At 45.1% G+C, this 20,297-nt stretch overlaps 1 protein-coding gene across 1 annotated transcript in view; it reads left to right on the forward strand.

Moving 5' to 3' along the window:
• The window catches only part of LOC146799170 (phospholipase B1, membrane-associated-like), a 176,111-nt gene that overhangs the window by 71,791 nt on the left and 84,023 nt on the right, over positions 1–20,297 (forward strand). The window contains exon 9 of the mRNA XM_085626591.1: positions 1,338–1,418. Within this exon, the coding sequence (XP_085482717.1) occupies positions 1,338–1,418 (81 nt within the window). The remainder of the gene's footprint in view (positions 1–1,337; positions 1,419–20,297) is intronic.

Below are 20,297 nucleotides of genomic sequence, written 5' to 3' on the forward strand. Positions count from 1 at the left end.
TCTTCTACTCATTTTCCACTCATTTGGATTGTAATTTAAAATCCACTTTCTTATTAAAGTTGGCTTTTAAGTTACTATTCTGAAAATGCCACTAATGGACAGTTGGCATTTTTTGCCTTTACCAAATGTGCCTTTCTGCCAGCGTCCAGGGTCACATGGCTATTAATGGCTCCCCTCTGGTGTGATGTGTATTGCTTCCAGACAGGGGACAAAAGTGCCTTGCATTTGGGGAAGGGTGTTCCTCTGAGCAGGATGGTCTGGGGTGGTATTCAGCCCTTCCTGAGCTTCAAACGGTAGCCTGAGGGCTGTGCCCATTCCCTTCCTGACTTCTGAAGCTACAAGCTCTGTCACTGGGAAATACAGATGATACCCTGACCTGCCCATCCTTTGTTACCCTAGACAGTATGGAGCCAAATCCAGGGGGAGGGGGAGAACTGACCAGAAGCCGTTTAGGGTTAGACAAAGAGAGTGAACCCCACTTAGTATAAAAGTTGCACTCTCAGAACACTATTGGACCTGTTGAATATTCTGAAGAAGGACTGCCCTGCCCTCTGAAAAAGGTAGGCTGGACCTGCTTGTCTTGAACCCAGAAAACAAGAAGTGACTCCACAGGTCACTTGGTTGACCTCCTTTTTGAGCTACAGGGACACTACAGGCTTCCAGAGGCCTCTCCTGCAACTGCCCAGTTGGACAACACCTGTAGACCTGCCTGAGCCCTACTGCTGGCCTCTACTGGAGTGAGTTCTGACCCCCAAGAGGTGACAACCGAGGTCCTGGACCCTTTACTGGTGTCAGAGTGAACTCCCCCACCCTTCAATCTGCTAGAACTGAATCTGAGTCTCCCACCAACGCGAAGCTCTAACAGAAACCTGCCTTTTACACCAACAATGATCATCTTGCAGCTCCCACCAACAATGAAACTCCTGCTCAGGCTCCTCACGTGGAAATGGACTGTGTGAGAAGGGAAACTCTACACCAGGATGAACCTAGTTCCTGTGTCCAACCTGCACTCCATTGTGGGTGGCCTTAAATTGTGACCCTGACCCGGTCCAGCGCGACCAGATAATCGCGAGTGGTGCTTTGTATCTATCTCCATCCCCTCAACTTTTTATGATATGCTGGGTCCTTGTACCCCCAAAGGATATTTGAGCATCACTGTACTAGAGAAGTGCAGCCTATTTTGAATATATATTTTTAACTGTGCTGTCAAACTATTGTGCTTATGAAACCTAAAATTAAAATTGGCAAATCACAAGAATGTCATGATTTTAAGACAGTTCAGTAAATGGACCTTTAAATACTTTACTTGAATAACATAGTCTCCTTTCGACCCACAGGGTGTAGCCTTTGCTAAAGACTGGAAGGTGATTACCATTTTTATTGGTGCAAATGACCTTTGTGACTACTGCAAAAACAAGGTAAGAAGATTCTAATGTGCATATTTGCTATAATAATATATCCATAGATAAAGGCTTGGATGGGTTGACTGTGGGACGGGCAGGACTGAACGGAGGTGTGCTTCACATAGAAATCTTGAAAGCAAAATGTAAATTTCATTTATTGGGAACATTTCAGAAGCAGGGCTTTCTTGTCGGTGCTCAAATGTATGCATCAGACGTTGTCATAGACTTTCTGGAAAAAATTATGCAGTTAATTTGTATCATGTTTTGAAATGGAAATGGGGCACTCACAAGAGTACTCACGTACACAAACGCACGCCACCATGCACACAAACACCCATGATCCACTGACCACTGACGTTCTTCAACTGCACATTTATGACTCTGGACTCAGGGGCTCATTTACAAGCCCCTTGCGCCGCCCGAATGTCACTTTTTCCCATGTTAAATAAGCCCCTTAAAGTCCACTTGACTAGCACGTTTCTGTACTGAAATATTTTAACCCCTTCGCCGCGGCAGGAATTCCGCCGCGGCGCTGGGGGGGTTTGGGGGCAGATGCGGTGCCGCCGTGCTCGTGACGGAACCACTCCGTCATGAGTCACGGGCGAGCTGTGCTCATGACGGAGTGGTTCCGTCACAACTCCGCCCACTGCGCTAATCGCCCGCACAGGCGGGGAATTAGCGCCGCGTGGGCGGAACGGCCGCCAACGGCCGCAGCATGACGGAACCACTCCGTCATGAGCACACGGCGCCCGTGGCTCATGACGGAGTGGTTCCGTCATGAGCACGGAACGGGTTAAACATTCACACCTTAAAGTGATTGAAAAGTTGTTAGTTGTTTTTTTTTTCCAGCTTTTTTTTTTTTTAACAATAGAGGATTTCGGGGAACTGTTACAGTTTGGAAGAGCAGTATTTTTGGTTCCGATACTGCTTCGATATATTTTTAATACAGAGAGGAAAGCCTGGTTATACTAAGTTTCTAACACCTTACAGTGCACGCAGCAGCATCAGAGGAATTCAGGCGTTTAAATCCTCATTATAGTCTCCTATAATGCCATATATTAAAATCAATATTAATGCACCTAACATAAAAACTGCACATTTGCAAGACTGCTAAGAAGCAATTTCCTTCGAAAATCACTGGTGACGATTTTGTGCCACGTACAGTTGCCAGATCAGTTTAAGTGGTTGTGAAAAGTGCACAGTACATAAAAATAATTGAATGTTATTACACAGCGTCCATTGTCGATTGCACCGGGTGGCAACTAAGTAAGTGAGTGTCAGGACAGAGACAGCGCCCAGTGAACACACTGTAATAGATATGTAAATGTGCCAGGACCCTGCATGCACCGTACCTAAATAATAGAGTGCTAGGTCACCGTGTTGAAGCCTGTTGTGCCTATGCTGGCATCCACATAAGTATGTTGGTGCCAGGTTACACGATCCATTGCACGGTGCCAAGACTACCATAACAATGGGTTCCAGCATTGGCACAGCACCATGCCTGTGGTATCAGCAATGAATGTCAAAGTAATGTATCATCCTGAACTGTACTTCGTATTCTGCATCACACACTGAAATTAAATGAATAATGTGTCATGACAGCATTATTTGCAATAAACTTTGCAATCCAAATAAGTTAGTCAATATACCCCTGAAGTCAGGGCTCGAGTCAAGGGTAGACGTGTGTATTCGCTGTCTACGCACTATTTTCAGAGGGTAGGCTCCATCTACCCTGCTGTAAAGCTGGCTACTTTCAGTGGAATGCCAGTTTCCTTCCCTATTTCTCCCAGAATCAGGGGAGTCTACCAACTTTGGTGACTGGAGGGGTGAGCCAATGGGTGGTGGGTGGGTGGGTGGTTTCATAAAATCAAAACAATTTAGTAAATAAAATAAAAATGTACTTACCATGGTTGCTGCTGCGTCGTCCTCGCTCCAGTCTTCTTCCCTCGTAACTCCAGAGCCCCAGCTAACTCTCTTAACCAATCCCGGCGCTGCTCTCGCAGCTTCAGAGCAGCAGCAGAATTGGTGGTAGAGGCCTCTATCAGCACACACAAGAGCACTCAATGCTTTTGCTTTCTCTATCCCAGCTGTCTTAAGACAGCTGGGTTAGAGAGGTTTAAAGTGCGCATGTTTGGCTGGCCGTTGCAAGATGGCTGGTCAAAGAGACATGCACACTTTAAACACATGCAAAAGGCAGTCCACCCTTCTCCCTGCTGCCATTCAGGAGCAGCCTACCCGTGTCCTGACACTCCGTTAGGGACGGGGTGATGAAAAATAAAATGGTGAGGAATTAACTTCTTTACCACTTTATTTTTCCATCTCTGAGGGCATTGCAGTAGGGCAACGCTGCTGAAATATGCTAAACTCGTCCTGTTGTAATTATCTGACACTGGAAACTTTCAGCAGTGCCTGCACGTTGTTTGATTTTGTTACCAGCAGCAACGTGCAGGTGGGGAAGGAGATTATCAGATTCCAGCTTCGTCCATAACAACAGCCGGAGTTAATGGGCCATTAGACCTCTTTTTGTTGGAGTATCCTGGCTGGGAGCTATCGGGAGCCTCATACCTAGATTCAATGGAGGGGAAATAAAGACACACATTTTACCACTTTATAGGTACTTAAGAGAGAAATGCATTTGCCATTGCTCCGTACCTATATATAAATGATATGCATTTACTGTAAGAATGTCAAATGTGTTGGTCGCTCCAGTATTTACACAAATAACAATTTAAATACCACTATTTTATTTTATTCCTTTTAAAGCGCTTTAGCACTACTCATCCCAATGCAGGGTGTCAGAGCGCTTCACATCACACCTAAAGGTTATTCATTGACAATAAATAATATGCATGTACATCAATATAAAGGATGTGTTACATTAGACAGTGAGTGTTACAAGGTGTAGTAGCCCCATGTCCTTCATACCTCACTGTTTTTATTAGAAGGATTACAATTCTTTGAACTTCAAGTAACAAAAGGATCTCTGTCTTAAAAGCAGTAACCCACTTACACGTTTGCCTAAAGTAAAACTCTATCATCTACGTGTTACCTAATTTACTTTGCAGGAGACATATTAACCATCTATGCTACTTTGATTGAAAACTAGGACTAGGCAAAACACAGATCTCTCCAGCAAATATGTTATCCTCGAGAGTTATTTTACCATTATTATTGTTATTCCCTGAGATTTAGCTGGCATGCAAGATCTCTGCAATAGGTGCCTTAACCCCATAAGATATTTTAAAATACAGACATTGCAATCAACTAAGCAGAACAGATTTACTGCCACGTTTCTTCTTGTTGCCATTTTCTTTGTGGCAGGGTTTAAAAAATCATAAATGTATAAGTTGAGGCCCAGATTTTGCATCGGGGTTGCGTCAATATTCTAGCCCAAAACCAATGCAAAATCTAATTTTTTAAATATTATAATACACTCAAATGTACTCATGATAGACCTGCTAGACCAGGGGTACTCACAAACTTTCTCTCGGGGGCCAAATTTACAGTGTGGTTTGTGGCCGAGGGCCGCACCGGCGGGGGCAGTGGGGGAGGGGGCGGGGCTAGAGCAAAAAAAAAACTGTGATCATGAGGTTGAACACAGGCCCCTGCAGCAGACGCCTTCATCCACTGAGCCACCAGACCCGGCATTCACACCTATCTATCTATCTATCTATCTATCTATCTATCTATCTATCTATCTATCTATCTATCTATCTATCTATCTATCTATCTATCTATCTATCTATCTATCTATCTAGTTCTGTCTCCCTCCCTCCCTCTATCACTCTCCCTCTATCACTCTCCCTCTCTCTGTCTCTCTCTCTGTCTCTCTCTCTCTCTATTTCTCTCTCTCTCTCTCTCTCTCTCTCTCCCTCTGTCTCCCTTTCTCTCCCCCTCCCTCCCTCAGTCTCTGTCTCCCTCTGTCTCACTCACTCTGTCTCCCTCCCTCGCTGTCTCAGTCCCTCCCTCCATTCCTCCCTCTCCCTCCCTCTTGTCTCCCTCCCTCTATCTCCCTCCCTCCCTCTATCTCCCTCCCTCTCTGTGTCTCCCTCCCTCTCTCTGTCTCCCTCCCTCTCTCTGTCTCCCTCCCTCTCTCTGTCTCCCTCCCACCCTCTCCCTGTCTCCCTCCCTCTCCCTGTCTCCCTCCCTCTCCCTGTCTCTCTTCCTCTATCACTCTCTCCCTCCATCTGCCTCACTCACTGTGTTTGTCTCCCTCCCTCTCTGTCTCCCTCCCTCCCCCTGTCTCCCTCCTTCCCTCTCTCTCCCCCTCCCTCTCTGTCTCCCTCCCTCTCTCTCCCTCCCTCCCTCTCCCTCTCTCTCCTTCCCTCTCTCTCTCCCTGTCTCCCTCCCTCTCTCTATCTCTCTCCCTCTCTCTCAATAAGTTTGTCTCCCTTTCTCTCTGTCTCTGTCCCTCTCTGTCTCCCTCCCTCTCTGTCTCCCTCCCTCTCCATCTGTTCTCCCTCTGTCTCCCTCAGTCTGTCTCCCTCCCTCTCCCAAATTGTCTGTCTCTCTCTCGCTGTCTCTCCCTCCCTGTCTCCTGCTCTGTCTTACCCCTCTCCCTCTTTCCCTCCCTCTGTCGCACTCTGTCTTCCTCCTGCTTTAAACTCACCTGCTGCTCTCACTAGCTTCCCCCCCCCCCTGGCCGTCACCTCACCCAGCGCTGAGTCAGCTTCCCTGGAACACAAACAGCCGCCGCACCCAAGTACTTCACAGGTCTTTTAAAGGCCAAGTCACTTGTAAATGAGGCTTTGTTGTATTTCATCTCTTCTTAGCGCCCCTGCATCCCCACTCATTCAGAGGGGAGATGCAGGGGCGCTAAGAAGAGGTGAAATACAACAAAGCCTCATTAACAAGTGACTTGGCTTTTAAAAGAATCGCCCGGCCCCCGTAGCTCCGCGCTGCTTCAACCGGCGGTGCTTGCACAGGTACGATGTCTGCAAGGTCCGCGGGCCGCCAGGGAAGGCTTGCCGGGCCGCTGGCGGCCCACGGGCCGTACTATGAGTCCCCCAGTGCTAGCCATATGTGAGGTCTTAAGATCTGATCTCACTTCCTGTTACATCATGGGTTGTGATGCCCCTTCTTGTGATGCCACATTCGATGGCGGGCACCAGCATGTCACTTCCTATGATATCACTTCCTGTGATGCCACTTCCTGTGATGTCAGGCGTGGTGAGGCCACACCCATTCTGCAGATCTCGGCGAGTCCCCCAATTCCTCTTTTAAGACTTGAGCCCTGCCTAAAGTTATTAGTTTATGCATATTTTACCCTGTACACTTAGGCTGATTGCCAGAGATTTCTATACATCTACATACTGGATCCCACTTTCCTCTATTACTACAATGTATAAGATTACAAGCACCAACAGAGTAAATAAAAGGTAGTATTCTACCATTGTGCTAAAACAGTGAACATAATCAGGCATATATACATTACAGTAATCAAAAATCCGATTGGCCGCACTCTGCTAGTCCTACCAGCGTGTTACCCCAAAGAATTGTGGTCCATGAAGTAGCGTCGGCGGGTACGCCTATGCCAAAAGTTTAAAATGAAAATAAGTGTCGCGTTAGCCATCCCTGGACACGTGTTTCGAGGTAGTTGCCTCTCGTCAGCAGGGAGTAGGTATGTGTGTAGGGTTGCTGCGTAGGCTGCCAAAAAATATTCTCAGGTAAAGTACCACTCAATGCGCGCAGGTGCGTAGCCATGGGCTCGTCAGCCCCACCGGCTCAAGGGAGCCTGAATGTAAACAAAAATCCGATTTGGCCGCACTCTGCTAGTCCTACCAGCGTGTTACCCCAAAGAATTGTGGTCCATGAAGTAGCGTCGGCGGGTACGCCTATGCCAAAAGTTTAAAATGAAAATAAGTGTCGCGTTAGCCATCCCTGGACACGTGTTTCGAGGTAGTTGCGTCTCGTCAGCAGGGAGTAGGTATGTGTGTAGGGTTGCTGCGTAGGCTGCCCAAAAATATTCTCAGGTAAAGTACCACTCAAGGCGCGCAGGTGCGTAGCCATGGGCTCGTCAGCCCCACCGGCTCAAGGGAGCCTGAATGTAAACAAAAATCCGAGTGGCCGCACTCTGCTAGTCCTACCAGCGTGTTACCCCCAAAGAATTGTGGTCCATGAAGTAGCGTCGGCGGGTACGCCTATGCCAAAAGTTTAAAATGAAAATAAGTGTCGCGTTAGCCATCCCTGGACACGTGTTTCGAGGTAGTTGCCTCTCGTCAGCAGGGAGTAGGTATGTGTGTAGGGTTGCTGCGTAGGCTGCCCAAAAATATTCTCAGGTAAAGTACCACTCAAGGCGCGCAGGTGCGTAGCCATGGGCTCGTCAGCCCCACCGGCTCAAGGGAGCCTGAATGTAAACAAAATCCGATTGGCCGCACTCTGCTAGTCCTACCAGCGTGTTACCCCAAAGAATTGTGGTCCATGAAGTAGCGTCGGCGGGTACGCCTATGCCAAAAGTTTAAAATGAAAATAAGTGTCGCGTTAGCCATCCCTGGACACGTGTTTCGAGGTAGTTGCCTCTCGTCAGCAGGGAGTAGGTATGTGTGTAGGGTTGCTGCGTAGGCTGCCAAAAAATATTCTCAGGTAAAGTACCACTCAAGGCGCGCAGGTGCGTAGCCATGGGCTCGTCAGCCCCACCGGCTCAAGGGAGCCTGAATGTAAACAAAAATCCGATTGGCCGCACTCTGCTAGTCCTACCAGCGTGTTACCCCAAAGAATTGTGGTCCATGAAGTAGCGTCGGCGGGTACGCCTATGCCAAAAGTTTAAAATGAAAATAAGTGTCGCGTTAGCCATCCCTGGACACGTGTTTCGAGGTAGTTGCCTCTCGTCAGCAGGGAGTAGGTATGTGTGTAGGGTTGCTGCGTAGGCTGCCAAAAAATATTCTCAGGTAAAGTACCACTCAAGGCGCGCAGGTGCGTAGCCATGGGCTCGTCAGCCCCACCGGCTCAAGGGAGCCTGAATGTAAACACAAATCCGATTGGCCGCACTCTGCTAGTCCTACCAGCGTGTTACCCCAAAGAATTGTGATCCATGAAGTAGCGTCGGCGGGTACGCCTATGCCAAAAGTTTAAAATGAAAATAAGTGTCGCGTTAGCCATCCCTGGACACGTGTTTCGAGGTAGTTGCCTCTCGTCAGCAGGGAGTAGGTATGTGTGTAGGGTTGCTGCGTAGGCTGCCAAAAAATATTCTCAGGTAAAGTACCACGCTAGACATATGTGAGGTCTTAAGATCTGATCTCACTTCCTGTTACATCATGGGTTGTGATGCCCCTTCTTGTGATGCCACATTCGATGGCGGGCACCAGCATGTCACTTCCTATGATATCACTTCCTGTGATGCCACTTCCTGTGATGTCAGGCGTGGTGAGGCCACACCCATTCTGCAGATCTCGGCGAGTCCCCCAATTCCTCTTTTAAGACTTGAGCCCTGCCTAAAGTTATTAGTTTATGCATATTTTACCCTGTACACTTAGGCTGATTGCCAGAGATTTCTATACATCTACATACTGGATCCCACTTTCCTCTATTACTACAATGTAGTGATCAAGTCCACTCAGTTGAGATGATTTAAAGAGGTTTTATTTGAAGATGGTACAGGATCACAGGAAGATTAGAAGTAGACCAGATAAAGACCCCACCAGGAGCAGCCAGCAGGCAGCTCAGCCCAGTCAACTGTCATTACTCACAGCAGATTCCCAACATTCTGACAGCATCATCACAATAACATTCCACTGGTGGTAGACAGGCAATGCATTAGCATTAGCAGGATATAACATATCCCCCTTTCTTATACGGGAAAACATAAAGCTAGAAACGTAAGAGGAGAACTTGAGAAAGTGAAAGCAAAACATCCATCAACAGAAAAGCAGTATGAACACAACCATTAAAAGAAGAGCAAACAAGAGAGAAATCGAAGAACAGAGAAGGAAAGAAATCAAACATAGAAACCATCCTCCCTTCTTACACAACAGCGAAGAAGAGTCAACTTAAGAGACAAGGACAACAAAAAGCACAAAAGACTTCCTTCAAACGCACCCACTGGCCAGAACAGGAATGAAATGGGGCTGAAAATGGAAAACAAACAGAACACCGGACTACAGGCAGCGACGAACGCAGAGGAAGAAAACACGACAGAAAAACAAAGGAAAAACCAGAAACCACAAGAGACACGAGAAGAAGACCACAGAAGGAAAACTGAAAAGGAGAAAGAAACAAGGAGAATGAGGAAAATAAGGGCGATTCCCCATCAAAACACCACTAAAATAACACAAACACAAAATTGTAAGGCAAAGATAATAGTGCAAAAATAGCATTAAACATAAAATATCAACAGAACATACTTAGCAATGAAAACATGGAAAGCACCCAAATATGATAAAAACGTAAGCTAAATATGTAACTCAAATACATGGGTGAGAACCCACGACTAATCTCTAAGGATAGAGATGAGTAGTGCACAAAACTGGAAATACTCACCATACATATAAGTGTAGGGACAAACTTGGTGTTGAAAAACTACACCGTGCACTGTACTAATGTACCTGCGATAAAACAGCACATATGAGTAGGTACTCATGACAAATTCCCAACAACGATAGGAATATTTGGGTAAGAACCCATAGTAATGCAAAAAGGACTGTAACCCTTGCATGAATTCCCTGTAAAAGGGTAGAACTGACAGTGTTTGGATCCGAACCCGCACTTGTGCAATAAGACTATAACCATTGCATGGGTCCTCGTGAGAGGGAAACAGAATAGTGCACACTTGAAAATTGTATAAACGTACAACAATCTTCTCCTCCTAAAACTTCAACATACGCTAAAAACACAGGTTCCCAGGGTGGTGAGCGATCCCTCACCTGAGTAGTGTGAACGGAGCACACCCCAAACTGCACACCCAGATATCAAACCTGTAAAGCAAACAGTCAAAGAATAGTAACATGTAGACCCTGTGATAATCCCACAAAAAAAAATGGCAAAAACACACCAGGTGAAGAAATGTCATTAAAGATGTGTCCCAAAACCTTCTAATTTGAAAGCGGCAGTTGACACTGCAAACATCAGGTCAAAAGAAACAAAAAAAAAATGACCAAAAATCAAAGTTAAAAACAATGATAGATTTCACCTGACATTATTCATCGTAGTACTGCAGTAGAAATGCCCTAAACAAGCGCTGCCACCCAACAACAGACACCCAACCAAAATGATGGGAAATTCTTACAACAGTAGCTTGTCCTGAGACTCTGTGCTAAATCCAGAACTCTCCGTCATCCACAGCAGACAAAATGACATTTGTGCAAGACGAGTGTGGAGTCTCTATCCCTGTAGTATGAAAGGACAAGATGGACCAAATAAATGAACGTTGGTAAGAGGGTATCCCCAAACCTAGTGTTGACAAGAGGCTCTGTAGACATTCGTTGTATAGGAGGAACATCTGTACTACGTAGACAGCGTTGAGACAGGCTGTTGGAACAGCATGAATAGACTATTTGGGACGCTGTAAAAAACCAATAACAATTCTTTTAAGATTCTATGGACCAGCAATAACAGACCTTTTGAGATTCTGTGGAGAGTACATCACAAGAAACCTAGAAAAGCATAAAATATCCATTAGAACAACGTAGATGGGTGACCCACCCACTACCAACACATGGGACTTAACCCATAAGAACGACATAGATGGGACTAACACCCACTAAAAACACATGGGACTTGTACCCATAAGAACGACGTAGATGGGACTAACACCCACTAAAAACACATGGGACTTGTACCCATAAGAACGAGGTAGGTGGAACTAACACCCACCACAAACACATGGGACTTGTACCCATAAAAACATGGTAGGTGGGACTAACACCCACTACAACCACGTGGAACGTGTACCTATACGAACCACAAACACATGGGACTTGTACCCATAAGAACCAAGTGGAACTAACACCCACCACAAACACATGGGAATTGTACCCATAAGAACAAGGTAGGTGGGACCTACACCCACTACAACCACATGGGACTTGTACCCATTTGAACATAAGTGAAACTACTGCACAATAACAAAAATGCGTAGGAAGCCATGATATAGTGTGCAAAAATAACACCTTGGAGGTAATTTCATGTGCACTGAACAGATGGGAAAGTGACCCATGTGACACCCCGTGTGGAGGTAAAAATGTTGTGCACCGTAGAGATGAGACTGAAACCCAAGTACACAAATATAAATGCAAAAGGGACTGCCACCCTTGCATATGTCCCCGAAGGAAAGCAGACTAGAATTGTATACTCTATAGGCACCCTATGTAGGGTAAAAACATCCCCTTTGGACAGTCACCCCAAAGGTCAAGTAATATACAATGCACAAAAAAAAACTAACAACCATTAAAACATTGCAAGCACAAGATAATGTACAATAGGCTACAGGCTGATAAATAAAGTAGTCACCGTAGTCATTTGAATGAGAGGAGACACGCAGCGTATCCGTGTGAGTAGTTCTAAGTCCAAAAGATGCATGAAACTACAAGTTCGTTAGATTACACTTTCCATGTAAAAGAATTCCACATGAGCCTAACCTATAATAACAAAAAAAAAATGTAACAGGTGTGCCTGACAATGCAATGGTGTTGAACAGGCAGTCGAAGGACTCCAAGGAACAAGGAAGTTTCATACTGCTCACAAAACGCCGAACAGAAACCCAAGGGAACTTGTGCATTGCTGCAGGACAACTCACACAAGTGCTCTATAATGAAGTTTGTCGTTGCCCTCTTGACCTCTGGAGAGATTGTACATTGCAGATGCGTGGACTGAAACCACACAACGTGTGAACTAGATAGATGTGCACTGAAACAGAGGTGAAACAAAAAAAAAAATAAAGAAAAATATAAAAAAACACCTCATGGAGAGGTCAGCCTTGTGCACCAGTAGGAGGACAAAACCCTAGTAATACACCTTTGGAGAAGGTACATAGATTGTGCACGATACTACACTGTAGTAAGTTCAAAAGTGTGCACTGTGACCATATTAATTCACTTGTTAAATATAGCTCACTAGAAATTAATACGTCATTGAGCAATGACATGCCAAGCACTAGAAATGGAAAACCTTGTAAATTGTAAACGAAAATAACCCCGTAATACACCTGCCATGGAGCTTTAAACATGTGATGAGTAATAGTCACTTAAACCGGTAAAGTGAGGCATAGTCACTAGATGGCAGCATAGGTCAAATAAGTGACAAAAGAATAAACTAAAACACAGAAATGATGTAAACACATCGTCGATCCGAAAATCCTCACAATGGTGTGCAGTACGTTTCAAATAATTATTTGAAGGAACAAAGGTTGAAATAAATCGTAGTCAATTCACCCCTTGGCAGCACCTGTAAATAGGCCGGTGAGATGAAGAAGGCAAATAAACCCCTGGAAATTCCCGTACCTACATGTTGAAGTATATTAACGCTCATAAAGGAATATGGGTGTCAGAGCAAAGAATCGGAGAAAAATTCGCAGTCTGCAGCTTGAAACGTAGAGAACCTAAGATGGCGGCACGTAGGATCACGGAGTACCGAGTGACTCACGGCAGGTACATGCATGACTAGCGCTGCCCATGCAGTCTTCGAAGAGAAGCGTCACAAAAGGCTTGGGATCGATCTTGACCAGCAGGATCCATGGCACTGACGCAGGTAAAGTGGTGCTTGCAATGGTCTCGCGGCAAACATTCAAATGTTGCGGCTCCTGGCACACATTCAAAACTCGCTGAGTGTAACGGCAAATTTTAAAATATTAAATAATGTCACACTTAAATACTGTAATTTGTTGCCTGGAGGAACACTTTTGCTGCCGTATATCAAGATGTACAATTAAACATGCCTTTTGCGCAAAGCTCGCCGAGGTCTCAATAAAGTTTACTGTCTATTGAAGGTATCTTTGCTCATTTAAAGATGAAACGAGATGTGCAAGTAAACACTACACACGAAAATAATGACACTCCTCGGCATGTCAGGCAGTAACACAGGGGCAGAAAATTTTCTCTCACCCGACTTGAAGTTCATCACAGGGAAATAGTAGCTCTACTCAACACGGATTGCTCTTGATAGAGTTGAAACGCTCGAGCTTCACCAGAGGAGATGAGATTAATTACAAACGTAAAAGCACTGGATAGAAAGCTGAAATGAGGTTGCCTGGCAGGTAGCAAGTAGCAGGTAACAAGTAGTTGCGACACACTCTCTGTGGGGATTTGAATTTGTCCCGTGGTGTGACACTGAAGACAGGAACACATCAAGATAGTCCAATTACCTTGCCAGTTGAAACGCTGTAGGGATAGGATAAACCAGCACTTGTGATGTTGTGGGAACAGCAAGTAGAAGCAGAGGCTGCACATGAAGAGCATCAGGCTTACCCTGACATAAAATACAGCATTTCCCAGATGTTAGGCTTACCCTCACATGAAGGTGCAGCACAAAGCGAAGACGTTGAAAATGTTGGCAGGCTTACTCTCACTGAGGGCACAGCACTTGCGCAGACACATAGAAATAACTGGCAGACTGCTATGGGCGACCGATGGGAGGTCACTGGTGGGGTCAGGATGCCAGTTGAGGATATTTGATTTGAGTTGCAGGAGGTTTTGTAAATTACAAATTGCTTGAAGTTCTTGTAGAGGTGACAGAAGTAGGTTCTTTCAGTTAAAATCGTCGCCAAAATTCTGTAGTGATCAAGTCCACTCAGTTGAGATGATTTAAAGAGGTTTTATTTGAAGATGGTACAGGATCACAGGAAGATTAGAAGTAGACCAGATAAAGACCCCACCAGGAGCAGCCAGCAGGCAGCTCAGCCCAGTCAACTGTCATTACTCACAGCAGATTCCCAACATTCTGACAGCATCATCACAATAACATTCCACTGGTGGTAGACAGGCAATGCATTAGCATTAGCAGGATATAACATACAATGTATAAGATTACAAGCACCAACAGAGTAAATAAAAGGTAGTATTCTACCATCGTGCTAAAACAGTGAACATAATCAGGCATATATACATTACAGTAATCAAGTGTACTTCTACGATGCAAACTCTACCTAGCATGTATGTGGGTGTAAAGCCAAGAATCCCCCAGGAAAGATCGAACCCCATTACCTGATGGGAGAGAATGAAGGACCCCGTCTTGGTCTCGAGTTGGACACCACGCAAGGGATGTCAGAGCACTGCGTGTTGTAGCTTTTGCAGGCTGGAGCCCTAGTTTCTTATGTCAGCATGGATGCTTCTCCTCTGACTAGTGTAGGTATGGTTCTTTTATACCATAAAGAAGGCCTTGGGGTTCCTTACACAATCGATGTGTTGTGAGTATGATTATGTAAATGAGCCTAAATCAATGTCTGCAATTATGCAAAGTAGTTATTTCGCCCTGGGATGAAGATGACTATGCCTTTTTTATACAGAATATGTTAATCCTGTTAAGTATATCATGTGCAGGGGACATTTCTCAGAATCCTCATGCATAATAAATGAGGTTAGCTTCAAGGAAACCCATCGAACTTTATTCAGCACATAACTGAGTAAAAGGCCAGTGCTAGAACCCTTATGCAGAGCAAGGTAGGACAAATGTAGGTGAAAGGTAATTTGACTATTTAGGCCTTGAATGGGGTACATAACACCATTGATACATGAGGAAGAAATATTAACTAAAGCTGTCCATGGATTTCCCAAGTGAAGATGAATTAAAGATGCTCAACGTTGGGCTGAACCTTTTCTCAAGGAGGCTTTGCAAAATGGCAGTGCTGGAGGCCCTGCATTAGGCCTGTAACCAGATGAAGTTTGTTGAAAGCAGGTTCTGGTGAGGGCAACATTCCAAACAGGTTAGAAGCACTGCTCAAAGTACAAGGGACACAGAAGCATATGGTCTATTTTGTTCTTGTGGTAAAGCACGAAGAACTGGGGGGGCAGTTCACTTTAGTTAAACACAATGCTTTCTCTGATAAAATTAGGCTGGACAGCTGGCGCCCTTTAAACAGATATATTTTGCCGGAACCCGATGATTACCAGGTCTTTACTGGGAGCCGAAAGCAGCTCTGGAAACCGTTTTTATACTAGCCCCACATTGCATCGACCAATCACGCTTTGGAAGTTAGTGGCGCCCTCTTCAGTATGTTGTAGCAGTCTGGGGGTTGGTTGACATGTGCCCTCAATTCCTCAAGAGTATTATTAAAGAAAATAGCCAAACGATTCTTTTACTGAGCAATTTCCCAAATATATCGTGAACACAGCCATAGATTTCACACACAATTCTCCAAAGGAATAAATAAAATATTGCAGATCATCAGCGAGAAATGTAACCTGTGCTCAGGTGTATTAGTTTCGCACAGCAACAATTCATATTTGTATTTATAAGTGCCACTATAATAAGGCCCACCCCTCTGAATTCCCACTGCTGTCCCTCAAACCACTGTAGGAATTCTTGGCCTCCTCTATCACCAGCCCAGCTCTGAGGACATCCATAAATTGGGGGGAAAACTTTGCCTCAATTATAAACAATAGAAGGGAAGAGGTGACTCACAATGTCTTGTAGAATTAACTATCTTTTGTTGAAATGTAGTTCATTGCTGTAAAGGGCATGGAACGTACTGCAGACTTATTATTATTGTTCATAAAGTAATAACAGAGGATGGTAGAATGCTGTTTCTCCGTTGGGTTTTTCAAAGTCTGAGTGTATGTTAGCACTAGGGTGGCACACTGATAAAATTACGATGAATTAGAAAATTAATAGTTCACTCCAAGAGTACCAAAGGATATAAACTTATCCATGACAAAGGAGGAAGGAAGACCATTGTTTTTAAGGATTAGCTTTCACCCCCTTGAGGAAAGGAAGAATATCTGCTAAACAGGCAGAGAAATAGCCCATATTGATGTTGTAGTGTTTCAGTGGAGTAAACTTTTAGTGAGATCTTATAAACTTCAAGGTACTTTCCTGCATGAAGTACATCAGTAGTGATGTAAATTCGGGAATGAGCAAACAGCTAATTAATTTGCAGCTTCTGAAGTATGGAACTAGGTTCATTGCTAGTGGCGATGCAGATTCTCTTGCAGCAATCAGTTTTTTGATCCCATAATAGAGTTGGCAACAATGGAAAGTGCAGAGGCGTAGCTAGAGCTTGTGGCACCCGGGGCTATCCCTCAGATTGCCGCCCCTTGGGGGGAGGGGTGCTGGGGAAAAAGGACGGCGAGCACTTGAAAGAGGTCCGAGAGACATGTAGTATCGCCGCTAATAGTTACCTCGATCATGCAAGTTACATGCACATACATGACACGGTCCAAGGCTACACAGTTGAATACACCGATGACTGGCAGTACAAAAGAGAACACACAGACTGCATGATCTATCTGGGGACTCAGAAAAACCGCATGTGACATCCATCAAAGAGCTGCGTGAACGATTACCTGTTAATCCCCTCAGCACAATGCAAACATGCACATACATGACACTGTTCAGGGATCCATCATCTACAGCAGACATTAAATGACCATACATCATGGTCCCCCCATTGAAGCAGTGGGGACCTGCACAAACGTGATGTGCTCATCTTTAAATGCACATGATTTTTCTTGCGCAAATGGGAGCCAACCCACGGACCACGGCAGCTGCTGGAGCCCGGAGCAGCAGTCACAGCACTGACTGTGTGCAGCTGCTGCTGTTTGGTGAACCTGAATCTCTAGAATCAAGCCCGAGCACTGTGTTTGCCGCGGGATGATTCCTTGCAGCCACTCCACTGCCAGGGCTGTAGGTGGCCCAAAAACCAAAATGTCCGGGCTGGCGCACCCTCCACCTTGCTGCAAATATAAGTAAGCGAGACTGAGTGTGAGAGCGCACTTATCTTGTCACTGATTGTTATTAAAACTGCTTTATAAATTTAGCGCGCAGTCTGCATCAGCTGCCTGCCCTTCTGTGATACACTGAAGTTCTCTGCAGTCACACACAGTGAGACAGCGAGAGTCTCATTCTGTCTGGACTCAGGTCACACACTCACTCTGTAGTTCAGGGATGAGCCACGCGAGGACGTACTTTTTGAAATATTATAGCACTTGCTGCGCTGTAGTGCCTTAGCCTGAGACTTGCCCAATCAATGCAGCCCAGTGGTGCTGCTGTTGAGTCAGTCAGCGGCTAGTACTGACTCTGTGTGCTGACAGCTAGACTCTTAAAACTTACTATACTTAGGCAGCTGAGCTGAGAGCTCATCTGTGCTGCTGACTGCAGGGCTGGAGCCAGAAGGTGGCACACCGACTGTAACCACTTCATGTTAATAATTTGGTTGAGAGCACTACATCGCCCTGGCTGCCAGCTGTGAGCTATTTGACATGACTGTATGGCTTAGCCTGAGGCTTGCCCAATGCTCATTGTACCTGACTAGTCAGCTGACTGTGTTGACTAACTTGTAATTTGAATTAGGGACTGCAGCTGTGAAGACAGAGAGATCTGTGCTGTTGAGGGCTCACATCCTGGGCTGCGTCCCACTTGGGACAGAGAGTGGCCTGGAGTCCACTGAGTGATGCTCTGCAGCATCTGATTTGATTGATTGATTGCCACTAGGAGGATCCAGGGGCCCAGCAGGCAAAGGAAGTAGCAAAGGCAGGAATCAATGTTATGGTTTTTCTGCCAGTCTGCCCTGCAACACTACTAGGAGGCTGACAAAAGAATGTTGTTGGGGCCTCAAATACTGTTTGGGCTGGGTCCCACGTGGGACAGAGAGGCCCTGGAGTCCACACTGTCGCTGTGATCCTCTGCAGTTTTAAGAACGTCTTAGAGTTTCTTGTTTCTCAAATGGGTGTAATTTCTGATATTTGTATGTTTACTTTGTCTTCAGTGCTTGATATTGTTTGCGAGAAAGTATCACTCATAGTTGTTGTCACTCATAATTACACAGTTATGAAAATGTCACACATAGCAATCTGAATCCTTAGCAACCACTCTGCCACTCACTAAATATCCCCTCTGAAAACGTTTAGCTCTAAGCTCTTACCTCACTCAGCCTGAGTTCAGCAGCACAGCACTTCACAGTGGTGGCAGCCAGCCTGCCAGGGTCTCTATGGCAGGGTTGGTTCACGTCTGCTGCAGCAGCCAGCAAATCGCCCAGCACTGCCACTGCCCCAGAATCGACTCCTCACAAGAGCGCATAGTGGTAAAGCACGTGACGCGTCACTGCTACGTTCTCATCGCGAGGGCTGGCCAAAATGATGCCCAGGGCCGTCATTGGTAGCACTCACGCGCTACTTGATTGACGGCCCTGGGACAGTCCACAAGCAACCACAAACGCGTCATTTAGCAGCAGTGAGCAGTTACAACAAGCAGGTCAGGTGCGCTTGCACTTTTAAACGGAAACGGACACTACTGTAATGTCAGTGAGTGTCCCCAAATAAATTATAATGGCCGCCGCAACGGCCACCAGTATAGCGCGGCCGCTCCCAAAATAGTGCCACCTGGAGCGGACCGACCCCCCATCCCCCCCCAGTTACGCCTTTTGGAGAGTGCATATGATAGTGCGGGAGGTCAATGCTGTAGTACTCAGCACGTGACAGATCTACTGAACTAGTGTCCCGCCTGGAACTCCTCAATAATCAAGAGGACCAAATAACAAATGTACGCTAAATAGCATGTCGAATAAGAAATGCTTTTATTAAAAAAATAAAAAATATAAATTTCTATGAATACCTCAAAATATTTCAAATAAGTTGTTTCCTTTCAGGCACTGCACTTCAAACAAGGATAATATCTCACATGCTTGAACTTCATGATAAAATATCCATTATGTAATGGCTGTAAGGAAGATTGATAAGTAATTCCAGAGCAAAGCATGTGCTTATTGAAAAGCTGACATGTGGGACAAGAATCTAAGTGAGAAAAGTAATCAGGAGTCCAAACTGTGAATGTAAACCTCAGCCAAACAAGGCAAGCAATTATTAACCAATGACAGAACGCACTGGATGGAAGTCAAAACAAGTAACAAGCAAAAACATATTGTAAGAAAAGCTAACTAATCTGAAAAGTGAAATAATTAAGATGAAAAGTTTTCATTTATAAAGAAAAATATGCGTTTCTTGTTTTGAACTAGGTCTAGATAAATTAATATGGAAAGCGCAAAGACGGATTGATGGCAGTGGTTTTCAGGTGCAGACTGAGCGTTCTACCAACCAGCCAATGTTAAACGTGAATCTGAAATTAAGTAATAAGAGAGCATAAGAACTTCGAGACCTTTCACATACTTTCATAAGGCTTATGAAACTTGGGGGCAGACCAGCAAGGGCCGGCGATAATTATCGCTAAGCGCACTTAGTGCGAGGATAATTATCGCCGGCCAACTCTGAATTTTGTCACGGAGATAGCATGCTATCAGCAACGCTTTTCTCCAGAGCGATAAAATTCAGAGCGCAAGCTGCCAACTGGGCGATTATCGCTGGAAATCCAGCGATAATCGGACAACTTTTGGCGAAAGCTTGCTGATAGGGCTACACATACTTAGCCATGATATCCACCTTCCATAGGATATCATGGTTAAGTCAGTTTCAAACCGAGGTTATCGCTACTTTTCTTGTCGCTATGCTTCTTTAAGTGAGGCTTGAAAATAGGAGAAAGATGCAAAGCTGGGCGTTAAGGGAAAGGGTGAAGAAGCGGAAATTATCGCCGCTTTTCGTCCAAAAACGGACGCTAAAGCGTCGATAATTTTAACTCCGGCCCTTGCTGATATGCCCCTTGATTGTTGGAAATCGTGCAAAGGTTTTCGACTGTGTAGAACTCATTCTATTATGAAAGTTGCTGTTTTGGGGATATCAGCGTTAGTTTTATTTGATAAAAAAAATCTGGTATTGAGAATGTTTTTATTCTATTTTAGAGTACAGCTGCTGTTATGTATTG

The sequence above is a fragment of the Triturus cristatus genome, chromosome 9 (assembly GCF_964204655.1).
Source record: "Triturus cristatus chromosome 9, aTriCri1.1, whole genome shotgun sequence".
Classification (NCBI taxonomy): Eukaryota; Metazoa; Chordata; class Amphibia; order Caudata; family Salamandridae; genus Triturus; species Triturus cristatus.